This window comes from Diabrotica virgifera, chromosome 5 (genome assembly GCF_917563875.1).
Source record: "Diabrotica virgifera virgifera chromosome 5, PGI_DIABVI_V3a".
In the NCBI taxonomy this organism is placed as follows: domain Eukaryota; kingdom Metazoa; phylum Arthropoda; class Insecta; order Coleoptera; family Chrysomelidae; genus Diabrotica; species Diabrotica virgifera.
The window spans coordinates 240,041,023-240,053,956 of record NC_065447.1 but is presented as its reverse complement, the minus strand read 5'-3'; the positions used below and the strand labels follow the sequence as shown (position 1 = coordinate 240,053,956).

General features: G+C 31.7%; 1 protein-coding gene across 16 annotated transcripts in view; it reads right to left on the bottom strand.

Moving 5' to 3' along the window:
* LOC114343397 (F-actin-monooxygenase Mical) overlaps positions 1–12,934 on the bottom strand; it is a 228,788-nt gene that overhangs the window by 152,454 nt on the left and 63,400 nt on the right. For all 16 annotated transcript variants that reach the window (XM_028294217.2, XM_050650929.1, XM_028294268.2 and 13 more), the window contains exon 2: positions 4,344–4,752. In XM_028294217.2, coding sequence (XP_028150018.1) covers positions 4,344–4,709 — 366 coding nt within the window. In that variant the 5' untranslated portion in view covers positions 4,710–4,752. The remainder of the gene's footprint in view (positions 1–4,343; positions 4,753–12,934) is intronic.

Sequence of the window (12,934 nt, the reverse complement as noted above, 5' to 3'; positions counted from 1 at the left end):
TTAAGTTGTTGTTAGTTCTGAAAGCTGGTGTTATTCCTTTCTTTTTTATGTATCTGGCTATTTTTGTTGTTATCTTGCCAGTATATGTGAGAGAGCAGAAGGTACTGGGTTCTTTCTGTGGTGGTAGATACACTAATTTCAGGGCTTTCTTATGGAGTTTTTGGTTTAAAATTTTGTTAACTGTTTGTTCGTTATAGCCGTTGTTTACTGCTATTTGTTTAATGATGTTTAGTTCTATCTCGAAGTTATTTTTTGTCATGGGAATTTCTGTCAGTCTATGTATCATGCTATGGTAGGCTGCTAATTTGTGTTGTGTAGGATGGGATGATGAATTGTGTATAGTTGTGTCAGTATGGGTAGGTTTATGATATACGGAGAACTCATGTTTGTTGTGTAGTCTGGAAATCGTTACATCTAGAAAGTTTATGGAGTTATTCTGTTCTGTTTCTATTGTAAACTCAATATTATTATGAAGTGAATTAATATATGATAGGAATTGGTCAAGTTGTCTGTTAGTTCCTGTAAAGCATACTAGTATATCATCCACGTATCTCCACCAATATAAGAACTGTTTAAATACGGGATGTTTAGAAATTGTTGTTTCAAGTTGGTTCATAAATATATCTGATAGCAATGGGCTTAGAGGATTACCCATAATAAGTCCTGCACTGTTGTTTGTGTATATTTGATTATTGAATTCAAAATAGTCTTGATTTATGCAAATTTCAAGAAGGTGTAAAATTTCAGATGCAATGATCGGATTTGTACTATTATGGTCTAAAAGATTCTTAACTAAAACAAAAGTTTCTGTAGGAGGAACACTAGGAAAAAGATTTTTTACGTCAAATGAAATTAGTCTGGAGTTGTTGGGCAATTGAAAATGTTGTATTTTATTAACTAGTTCTAGTGTATTTTTTACGGTGAATTTAGGTGAAAATTTAGTGTATTCTGTAATAATATCTGACAGTTTTTTTGAAAGTTTATATGACGGAGCTGTATAAAAAGAAACTACAGGTCTTATTGGGTGGTCAGGTTTGTGTAGTTTAATAAAAGAGTATAATTTAGGAGGTTGTGGGTTCATAATATTAAGGTATTTCTGTTCTGTTGGATTTAGTATTGATTTTGAATTTTCAATGGCTAGTTTAATTTGTTTTCGGTATTTTTCTGTGGGGTCTTTGTTTAGTTTTATACTGTTTTGGTTAGTTAAAAATTCTATTGTTTTGTTATTATAGTCTCGTTTGTCGATAGCAATAGTAGTGTTACCTTTGTCTGCTTTTGTAAATATTATGTCATGTTTTATTGATTTATTTTTAATTGAAACGGCTATTTGGTTTTCTTTGAAACAGGAATTATTAGTTTCACTACATACATCAGTAATAGATTTTGCAATTATGCTTTTTTCTATGTTTTTGGTAATAGATTTTGCAAAATCTATTACTGATGTATGTAGTGAAACTAATAATTCCTGTTTCAAAGAAAACCAAATAGCCGTTTCAATTAAAAATAAATCAATAAAACATGACATAATATTTACAAAAGCAGACAAAGGTAACACTACTATTGCTATCGACAAACGAGACTATAATAACAAAACAATAGAATTTTTAACTAACCAAAACAGTATAAAACTAAACAAAGACCCCACAGAAAAATACCGAAAACAAATTAAACTAGCCATTGAAAATTCAAAATCAATACTAAATCCAACAGAACAGAAATACCTTAATATTATGAACCCACAACCTCCTAAATTATACTCTTTTATTAAACTACACAAACCTGACCACCCAATAAGACCTGTAGTTTCTTTTTATACAGCTCCGTCATATAAACTTTCAAAAAAACTGTCAGATATTATTACAGAATACACTAAATTTTCACCTAAATTCACCGTAAAAAATACACTAGAACTAGTTAATAAAATACAACATTTTCAATTGCCCAACAACTCCAGACTAATTTCATTTGACGTAAAAAATCTTTTTCCTAGTGTTCCTCCTACAGAAACTTTTGTTTTAGTTAAGAATCTTTTAGACCATAATAGTACAAATCCGATCATTGCATCTGAAATTTTACACCTTCTTGAAATTTGCATAAATCAAGACTATTTTGAATTCAATAATCAAATATACACAAACAACAGTGCAGGACTTATTATGGGTAATCCTCTAAGCCCATTGCTATCAGATATATTTATGAACCAACTTGAAACAACAATTTCTAAACATCCCGTATTTAAACAGTTCTTATATTGGTGGAGATACGTGGATGATATACTAGTATGCTTTACAGGAACTAACAGACAACTTGACCAATTCCTATCATATATTAATTCACTTCATAATAATATTGAGTTTACAATAGAAACAGAACAGAATAACTCCATAAACTTTCTAGATGTAACGATTTCCAGACTACACAACAAACATGAGTTCTCCGTATATCATAAACCTACCCATACTGACACAACTATACACAATTCATCATCCCATCCTACACAACACAAATTAGCAGCCTACCATAGCATGATACATAGACTGACAGAAATTCCCATGACAAAAAATAACTTCGAGATAGAACTAAACATCATTAAACAAATAGCAGTAAACAACGGCTATAACGAACAAACAGTTAACAAAATTTTAAACCAAAAACTCCATAAGAAAGCCCTGAAATTAGTGTATCCACCACCACAGAAAGAACCCAGTACCTTCTGCTCTCTCACATATACTGGCAAGATAACAACAAAAATAGCCAGATACATAAAAAAGAAAGGAATAACACCAGCTTTCAGAACTAACAACAACTTAAGCAAATATATTAAGAACAATAAAAGTCGAAAGAGAAAGCAACTACAGAGTGGTGTGTACAAACTAACTTGTGGTGACTGTCCGAAAACGTACATCGGTCAAACTGGCAGAACTTTTGACAAACGGATAGCAGAACACAAAAGGGCATTCAACAATAGAAAAACAGACACTTCTACATACGCACTTCACCTTCTAGATCATAATCATTCTTTCAATGAAGAGTTTCAAATTCTACATATTCAAAATAAAGGCCTTAAGCTATCTTTCTTAGAATCTTTGGAAATTAATAAACTGAAAAATACAGATATAATTCTGAATGACCAACTCGAGACAAACAGCTCCCCACTCCTCAACCTCTTCAGTTGAAGACTTAAAAAGGCAAACACATTGTAAACTATATCACTTGAGAAAGGCACTCCGCCGAAACAGCTGTAGTCACTTAGTTATAATAAATTTTGTGGAAGTATAGAAAACAAACGTTTTCGTGTTTTATTGTTAGATAAAATGAACTTCCATCAAGTAACGGTCGAATCCATCAATAACTTTTATTTGAAACATTTTTTCGAATTATGGATAGATGGCGCTATAATCGGAAAAAACGATTGTTGGAGATGGAAAATTAAATTAAAAATGCAAAGTCCCCACTAAAATGGAAAACTTTACTTAACTTTTTTTGGTTTTAGAACCTACTCTTCACAACCCAATCCATCAGGTCCCCAAAGAGATCGACTGACTGCACATTAAGGGTCGATTTCTCATACCTGCGGTAATCTATGGTTCAGTTGAACCAGGATCACTGGTGATCTTCGGTTTTGTTTGGAATGCATTTCTCATTGCACGTTCATGTCAGTGCTCGTTCTACAGCTTTCGAGAAATGCCAATAGATGGCAAAAGGTAAAAAACTGTCTCCATTTTGAACTACCTTTTTTATGCTGTTTTTGAATAAAGTTAAATTTAAGTATTTATAGTCAAATAGTCATTTTAATAATTATAAATAAATATTATAAAAACAAAAATAATGTTTAATCTAATTAATTTAAATATCGTTTATCGATAGGCTTAATATAATAAAATAGGATATATTTATATTATGACAGTGTTTCGTGTTAATACAACGCATGCGTAGTCCATGAAATCATCTGAACTGAGTTCTGAAATCTTTGAACGGCCTAATTCCACCATTCAAGTTTAAACTGCCATCGGTTGAACGTGAATTGAGAAAGACGATTTTGACTTTAAACTGACGTTTAATAGAAGTTCAGGTTAAACTGGAGTTGAACTCGATATGAGAAATTGGCCCTTAGCATACTTTCCTCCCCTAATATCTTGATTTATGTCAACAAAAGATTGAGGTTACATTTGTGTCGGAAAGGTTTATTGGTGGCGCCCTCTAAGCGGCTATATGCCCAACTAAAAAGACAAACCTGGGATATATTACCATTAAATACGTAAAATATTGTGTACGTATATGGTACGCTAAGATTAAGATGAGATTACAAATTAATAGTTTGTGAAAAAAACACTAGTACATACCACTTTAGCTCCTAACAACTGCGCCTCTATAGCCGTCCGCATACCGCAAGGACCTCCTCCTATCACAAGAACTCTCGTATTCGCTGCCGCCTTTCCCTTCTGGTAGCATTTGTGCGACGCCCTCGAATCGAACTTCTTCAGGAGAGCTTTGGCCCGCCATGACGTCAAATTGGCTCTGAGTTTCGGATAGAACAAGTTGAAGACGTTCGGCCTCAGGTGAAGACTGTCGATCAAACCTCGATAATATCCGAGGATGTTTTTCAAACTGGATGCATTGACGAACTGTTCGAAATATTCGTTCGCGTGAGCGGCGTCAAGACTAGATACTGGAACACCATGCTGAACGATTTGATTGCTTCGATCCATTATAATACTAAGTTACTTAGAGTGATGTTTGAGCAAATATCATCTGAAACCAAAAATTAAGAATTAGTATTTCAATGACTAATATTCAACAATTATAAAGGATATTGGTAAAAGTAATTAAGTTCATACTATTGCGCTGATTTTACTTGAAGTATGTTCAGCTGAGGGCACGATTGCTCTGAACTAACTCAGATGGTCAGATGGAGTCAGTTCCAATCAGAGGGAATACATTTGAATGAAATGAATACTTTTTTAAATATAATAATTTTTGGGTTATTTTGATTATGTGGCTTGTAATTGGTTTTTTAGTGGTAGTGTAAGTTGAGGCGCTTAGTCAACAGTGGCCTAACTGATTTTAACATTACTTTACAAAATCAAAGAAAATGATCAGAAACTAACAATATCCGTTTGTTTTAGTAGTTTTATGTTGACCAAATGTCATTATTGGTCAACATACAATTACAATACTAAAACAATCGGATATTGATAGCTTCTGATCATTTTCTTTGATTATGTAAAGTAATGTTAACCCGCGAGTAGTCGCGGCGTTAGATAGAATCTCACATTTTATCCTTTTTCGCGATAACTTGATGAAAAATTTTGCAATTTTTAAAAATTTCTTAAGTACCTCGAGGAAGGGTGTAGTAATGCGTAGGGTTTTTTTTGTTTTTTTTTTCTTCTTCTTCTTCTTTTTGTGGAATTTATGGCTTTGAGGAGAGCCAATTAGCTTTAATAATTGTTAGAAATAATATTTCTAACATAACAAGTAAATAAAAATGCTATAAAATAAAAATTTGTTGTAAATTCGTATTTTGAGATAGAATTTAACACGCGACTATTCACGTTACAGAAGTGAGCGCTACTACTCCCGGGTTAAAATCAGTTAGGCCACTCTTGCACTAAACGCCTCAGTTGTTTTTAATACTGACTCCCTGCCTCCCTGATAAGAGCATCTTTATAAAGGCCCAAACAATATCCAGATAGTTTTTGTATTACACAGGTTTACAAAAAAAATAAATTGTGGACTATTTGACGAAACCATATGACAAGGGGGTTTTTGGGGTCGCTGATCACGAATCTGGGGTCCGTTGATCTCTATCACGTCAGGTAAAGGTCATTTCAAGGTTAAATCAAGATAAATCGACACAATCGTTCTGAAAAAGTATATTAGGCGGTTTTTGAGGTCGCTGATCACGAATCAGGGTAATGACCTTTAGCTGACGTGGTAGAGCTCAAATGACTCCAGTTTTGTGACCAGCGACCCCAAAAACCCCCTAATATACTTTTTCATAGGGACTGTGTCGATTTATCTTGATTTGACCTTGAAATAACCTTGAGCTAGACGTAAGAGAAGGTAGAGGATCTCGGATTCGTGGTCAGCGACCCCAAAAACCCCCTAATATACTTTTTCTGAGCGATTGTCAATTTATCTTGATTTGACCTTTACCTGACGTGAGAGAGATCAGCGGATCCCGGATTCGTGATCAGCGACCCCAAAAACCCCCTACTCATATGGTTTCGTCAAATAGTCCACAATTTATTTTTTTTTTGTAAACCTGTGTTATCCAAGTTTCTCGATATCAGCACAACTCTAGCTGTCGAGGTGTTTCACTCTGTACCCAGAATGTCCCAGATTCTACTGTATGTTGTCGAAGAATTTGCGACGCATTTGGTTTTATTTAACATAATAAAAGTTCTTTGATTTTTCTCTTTTTACCATCTGTTTTTTTTTCAATACTATACAAACTTGAATCTTCGCCCTGCAATCTATGTTCATTTTCCCATGTGTGTTCACATATTTGAGAACTATAAAATTCTCTAGTTTTGATATAAGATTGATGTTCATCTATTCCAACATTCAAAGGTCTTGATATTTCACCTAGATAAAAGTGTTGGCATTCGTCAAGTATTTTATAAATACAATTATTTGCTTTTTCTTATTCATTGTTAGGTTTAGTTTTAGATCAAATAGAACTCAATGTGTTTGTTATTTTGGATGTGGTTGAAATGATGAATTTCCTATTGTTTCAAGTTTTTCCGATAACCCTTTTATTAAGTATGGTATTGCTATTTTCCTCGTATTATGTCTTGTGAATGTTATAGGATCTCGTTCTAAGCTGTTCTGTTCCATTCGATCTATTCTTGAAAACCCTTTATTTATAAACTACAAAGTATAATCATTTTTTAATAAAGCAGAATTTAACCAATGTTTCCTCTTCAAGATCTTTTCGTTAGAACAAGTAATTTTGGCTTTATTTTATAAGGATTTAATGATTCCCTTTTTAATATTGATGTTGTGATTTGATTTGATTCATGAGGCCATATTGAGAACACATCACCTACATATCTCCACCATACCGTGGGTTTTAAATCTTGTTTAAATAGTATGTATTTGTTTCGAAATCTCCCATAAATATATTCGCTAATAAATGAAGATAACGCGGAGACCATTGCTAGAAAAAAATTTTGATAGAATTCATTATTAAGTTGAAAATAGGTATTATCAACACATAATGGCAATAATTCCATTATAGCTGATACAATTAGTCTGGTTCTAGGTTCTACATAGTTGTCGCCAATGAATCATCGTTCTCTAATTTTGTTTTAATTATTTTCAAAGTCTTATCTGATGGCACATTTGTAAATAAACAACTATTATGTCCGACTTTACTAAAATATTTAAACCAAATACAAATATTTGAGAAAAACACATTCAGAACTATTTTATCTAAAACTAAACCTATCCATGAACAACAAAGAACAAAGAATTGTATTTATAAAATACCTTGTGAATGCGAACATTTTTATTTAGGTGAAACATCAAAGTGAAAACCATTAAATGTTAGAATAAGTGAATATAAATCTTAAATAAAAATAGATATTTTGATGGATCTCAAATATGGAAATATGTAAACAAGCATGAGAAAATGAACATAGAGTTCAGTGGAAATATTCAAGTAAAGTTCTGAAAAAAACACATGGTGAAAAGAGAAAAATCTAACTAACATGTGAGGGGTACAAATCTAGAAAATACCATACAAATGCTGTTTAATAAATGTCTGGATAGGGAAGAACAAGTAGGATTAAGAAAATATTTCCTACCGAAACTCTAAGGAATTACTTAAATGAAATGACTTTTAACAGTTAAATTAAAATTGTAATTGTGGGGTTAAAAATGTTCTGCAGCAAAACAAAAATTACGAACAAACACTTTATTTGTATTGAGAGTTATAAACTTCAATTATTTCGCACAGTGCCTACACACTAAACAAAAAACATTGATAAGTTTCGATCAATATTGGCAATGCAATTCACCCTCTATTTGCCTTATTGGCACTGTAAAAGGTATAAATAAAACAGAAATAGAATTATACATTTATTTTTATTGGCGGATACAGACATGCCATCGGCTCAGATGATTGATTAGCGATACGTCTTTGAAATATGCATGATATAAAAAAAAATCGAGATTATCAGCACAATATTTTTATTTCAGACATATTTATAAAATATTTCTATGTTTTGTATGTATATTTAAATTTAGATATTTCACATCTACTTACGTGAACGTGAATAAATTATTTTGATCTGAGATGGAAAAGTTCCATGAACTGTCGCATATCCCTAAGTCCAGGAACCGAAGCTTTTCACCTCGCAATTTTTACAGAATGGATTGATTTGCTTGAGAAATTTGAGAATAAGTAGTGGATAGTCCAATGATCGAAATCTATATGATACCGAAAGGCGCTTTTACCAATGGGGGTGGTTGCCACCCCATCTCGGGGATGGAAATTTTTTATTATATTTTGATTGCAAAAGTTGATAAAAACATTCATTCTAAACAAAAAATGTTCTATACATTTTTTTGATAAAATTAACAGTTTTTGATTTATTCGCTATCGAAAGTGTTAGTTTTATATCGAAAAAATCAATGTTTTTCGATATAGGTACTCATTTATGATTCGCTCAATTTTTGCCGTAGAAAAAATTTTTTCAAACCAAGTTCTTGGGAGGTAAATAACCTACAATTTCATATTTAAACGTTTTTTCGTATCTCTGATACTAATCTTTCTATTCTGAAGAAAATGGCATTTTTTACCAAACTACAAAAATTCGTTATTCGCTTTTACTCCAGTTTTTTTAAAACTAATCATTCTAAGCCAGTCAAACTTCTAGAATCTAATACATAAATAAAGAGGATTGAATAAGGCCAATGACTAAAAACACCGCTAACTTACTTTATTCCTATTGGATTTCTCCATTTTTTTTTTCAAAATAATATATTGACTTTTTAACCGTAACTTTTTTATTTTTTATCTTAGAAAGTTTGGAAAAAAATAATTTTGTAGATTTTTACAAGGTATATAAGGCTATTAGTATTAAATCTTTTTAAAAACCTCAGTCGCAAAAAGAGGTGACTTTGAAAGGGTTAGTAAAGGTGGTTTTTGCATGTTGTTACAAGTTTTAATTATCAATAGCTCACTCAATTTTTGCCTCAGAAAAAATTTTTGCAAACCAAGCTCTTGGGAATTAAATAGGCTACAATTTCATATTTAAACATTTTTTCGTATCTCTGATGCTAATCTTTCTATTCTGAAGAAAAAGGCATTTTTTACCAAACTACAAAAATTCTTTATTCGCTTTTAACTCAATTGTTTAAAAACTAATCATTCTAAGCCGATCAAACTTCTAAAACCTATTAGACAAGGCGAAAACGGAGGGTTCGTTGGGAAAAATATTCCCATGAGATTTTTTTGCATAATTACATTCGTAAGACATCCCAGAGTAAGGTTCAAGAAGTCGCCCACGTGAAAAGTGGGTCAAATTTTTTTTAACACTTTTTTTAATCAAATTGCAAAAATCAATATTTTTGGCCCTGACAATTTTTTTGTAGGTTTTTTTGGACCATTCTGGATAAAAAAGTCTGTTATAATTTTTTTCTAAAGTTGATCGTTTTCGAGTTATCAGCAATTTAAAATTGAAAAAAACCAAAAATGGCGATTTTCAAGGCTTAATAACTCAGTTAAAAGTTATTATTATGAAAGTCAGAAAGTGACTAAATCAAAGTTTGACCGAAGTTTGGCGGAAAATTTTGACCGCAAAAGTTGGTAAAAACATTCATTCTAAGCAAAAAACGTTCAATACATTTTTTTGGTAAAAGTAATAGTTTTCGATTTATTCGCTATCGAAAATGTTTTAGTCAGTTTTCTGCTAATAACTCAAAAATTTTTCGTTTTATCAAAACAACTTTGCTTAACAAATATGTACCTTTTAAAAAAATAAACAAAACCGTTTTTTCTAATTTTCTTTATGACCAATAGTAATCGAGCTATAATTTATTATATATTTAATTAGCTCTTCTTCGTCAAATGCTAAATATTGTAGTTTCAAAGTAAAAAGACGGGAAAACTGTGCATTTTCGAGGATAACTTGTTAAAACTAGTTTAAAGTATTTAAAAATATCTATCTTCAAAAATAAAAGAAAAGTTTCTAGCTCAAAAATTAAGTGACTTATAATGAAAATAATGTCAGTCCCTATTTTTTTCAACGAAAAAGTGATCTGAAACAACCCCCTAATCACCACCCTAATTTAAATTAGTCATTGACCTTATTTGGTCTTCTTTATTTTTGTATTATTAAAAAGTTTGACCGGCTTAGAATGATTAGTTTAAAAAAATGGAGTTAAAAGCGAATAACGAATTTTTGTAGTTTGGTAAAAAATGCCCTTTTCTTCAGAATAAAAAGATTAGCATCAGAGATACGAAAAAATGTTTAAATATAAAATTGTAGCTTATTAATTCCCAAGAAGCTGGTTTGCAAAATTTTTTTCTGCGGCAAAAATTGAGTGAGCTATCGACAATTAAAACATGTAATAACATGGAAAAACCACCTTTACCAACCCTTTCAAAGTCACCTCTTTTTGCGACTGGGGATTTTAAAAGGATTTAATATTAATAGCCTTATAGATCTTGTACAAACCTACAAAATTATTTTTTACCAAACTTTCTAAGATAAAAAATAAAAAAGTTCTCTACGGTTAAAAAATCAATATACCCATTTTTTTGAAAAAAAAAGGCGAAATCCAATTGCCTTATTCATTCTTCTTTATTTATGTAGTATTAAGAGATTCTAGAAGTTTGACTGGCTAACAATGATTAGTTTTAAAAAAACTGGAGTTAAAAGCGTATAACGAATTCTTGTAGTATGGTAAAAAATGCCATTTTCTTCAGAATAGAAATATTAGCATCAGAGATACGAAAAAATGTTTAAATATGAAATTGTAGGTTATTTAATTCCCAAGACCTTGGCTTGAAAAAATTTTTTCTACGGCAAAAACTGAGTGAATCGTAAATGAATAGGTATCGAAAACTTAATTTTATCAAAAAAATATATAGAACATTTTTTGCTTAGAATGAATGTTTTATCAACTTTTGCGGTCAAAATATAATAAAAATTTCCACCCCCCGAGATGGGGTGGCAACCACCCCATGGTAAAAGCGCCTTTCGGCATCATATAGATTTTGATCCTTGGATTATTTACTACTTATTCTCAAATTTTCAACTAAACCGATCCATTCTGTAAAAATTGCGAGCTGAAAAGCTTCGGTTCCTGTACTATTATAATAATTCAAGGAGACTTAATATAATAATATCAAGAATAATAAAAAATAAAATGTTTAAGTAATACTTTTCCAAACAGACGGTAGTCTGAAGGCAAAAAGTAATATTCTTATATATCATTTCACCGAACATAAATATGAGAAATCAGTAAACCAACCAACCATAAATGATATCTTTCATTAAGAATTATACAATAATTGTATTAAAATTAGTATAACCTCGTAAATACTCGAGCAGTGGAATAGTTTTCACCAGGAATCTTGAAGAATGTAACGGATGACGGAGTTCCTTTTAATCAATATAATATTATGTTAATTTAACACTAATATAGCACGAATTGTTATTTTGCTTTGGGGTTTCCTTAATTGTAGCTATAAAACCCTCTAACTTTATTGGATACGGAGAGAGAGAAATAAATCACAATGAAGTGGCCATTCTTTAGGCGCACCTTTACGTCTATAGGCGTATAGTTTATTACATTAATTTTTTATGGGCAATATGCATTATATCTTCAGAACTAGATACCTAATAAACTGACTATTTTAAATGAAAGTGAAGAAAAAAAGTATTTTGTTCTTACTTGCCGATGCTGGCGCAAATTTGAGGACAATTACGCGTCATGGGGGAAGAGGGGGGGGGGGTGGAGATCTTCTACCGTTGCTGAGGGGTACATCGAGGATTCTTTGGAAAATAAGAATTTGATTGCCCGAAAACTGCTGCCGGTGCAGCGAACATCACCAACAACATCCGAAAATATTGTGGTCTCAACTTCGACTGGAAATTCAGTTATTTCTACTCATTCCGCCTTAACCATGGAAAATGGTAAAACTGCAGTGCAAGAAATTCATTTTTCAAAGTGCGCAAATTGTACTATTAATATTGATCTTAATAAATGAAATATAAATATTTTGACGTTTGCTTTCAAAATTTGACATTTCACTTTTAACTGCAGTGCCTTAAGAGCAAACAGTAGCGATCAACAGGTAGCAACAAACGCGTTCCAAGATTGCGGCTCAATTTTGAATATTTTGTCGAGTTTGGCACACATATTCGTAATATAATAGAGAATGGCGGTACAGAGCCCAATTTCAGAAATATGTTAGTATGTGGAAATTACTCTATAACTAAATAAAATATTGAAAAAAGGAGCCTGTACGGCCATTAAGAAAGACAAAAAAATACACTTTCTTCAAATAAACTTTTTATCCCGTGCCTAGATTTTGTGGCACATTGGAACTACTAAAAATCGATTTTTTTATAACAAGAAATCGAACATCGCTGACTTGGCAACATTTCGCGCCTATGTGTATAAAAATTATTGTTTTTGATAGTATAAATATCACTGTCAGTGTCGAATTACCGACGCACTGTTGCTTCACGCCTCACTTTTGAAAGTTCGCAGAACTTTCGCAATCTTGAACAGCGTTTGTTGCTACCTGTTGATCGCTACTGTGTGCTCTTAAAATTTTTAAAGCACCCAGTGCTTTAAAGTGACATTTTTAAGGCTCCTATGGAGTGCTAAAAATTGCATTTTTAACACGTTTGTAGAAAAAGTATGATAAGTTTAAGTTATATTACGTTTATGTTACTTATAATAACATTAC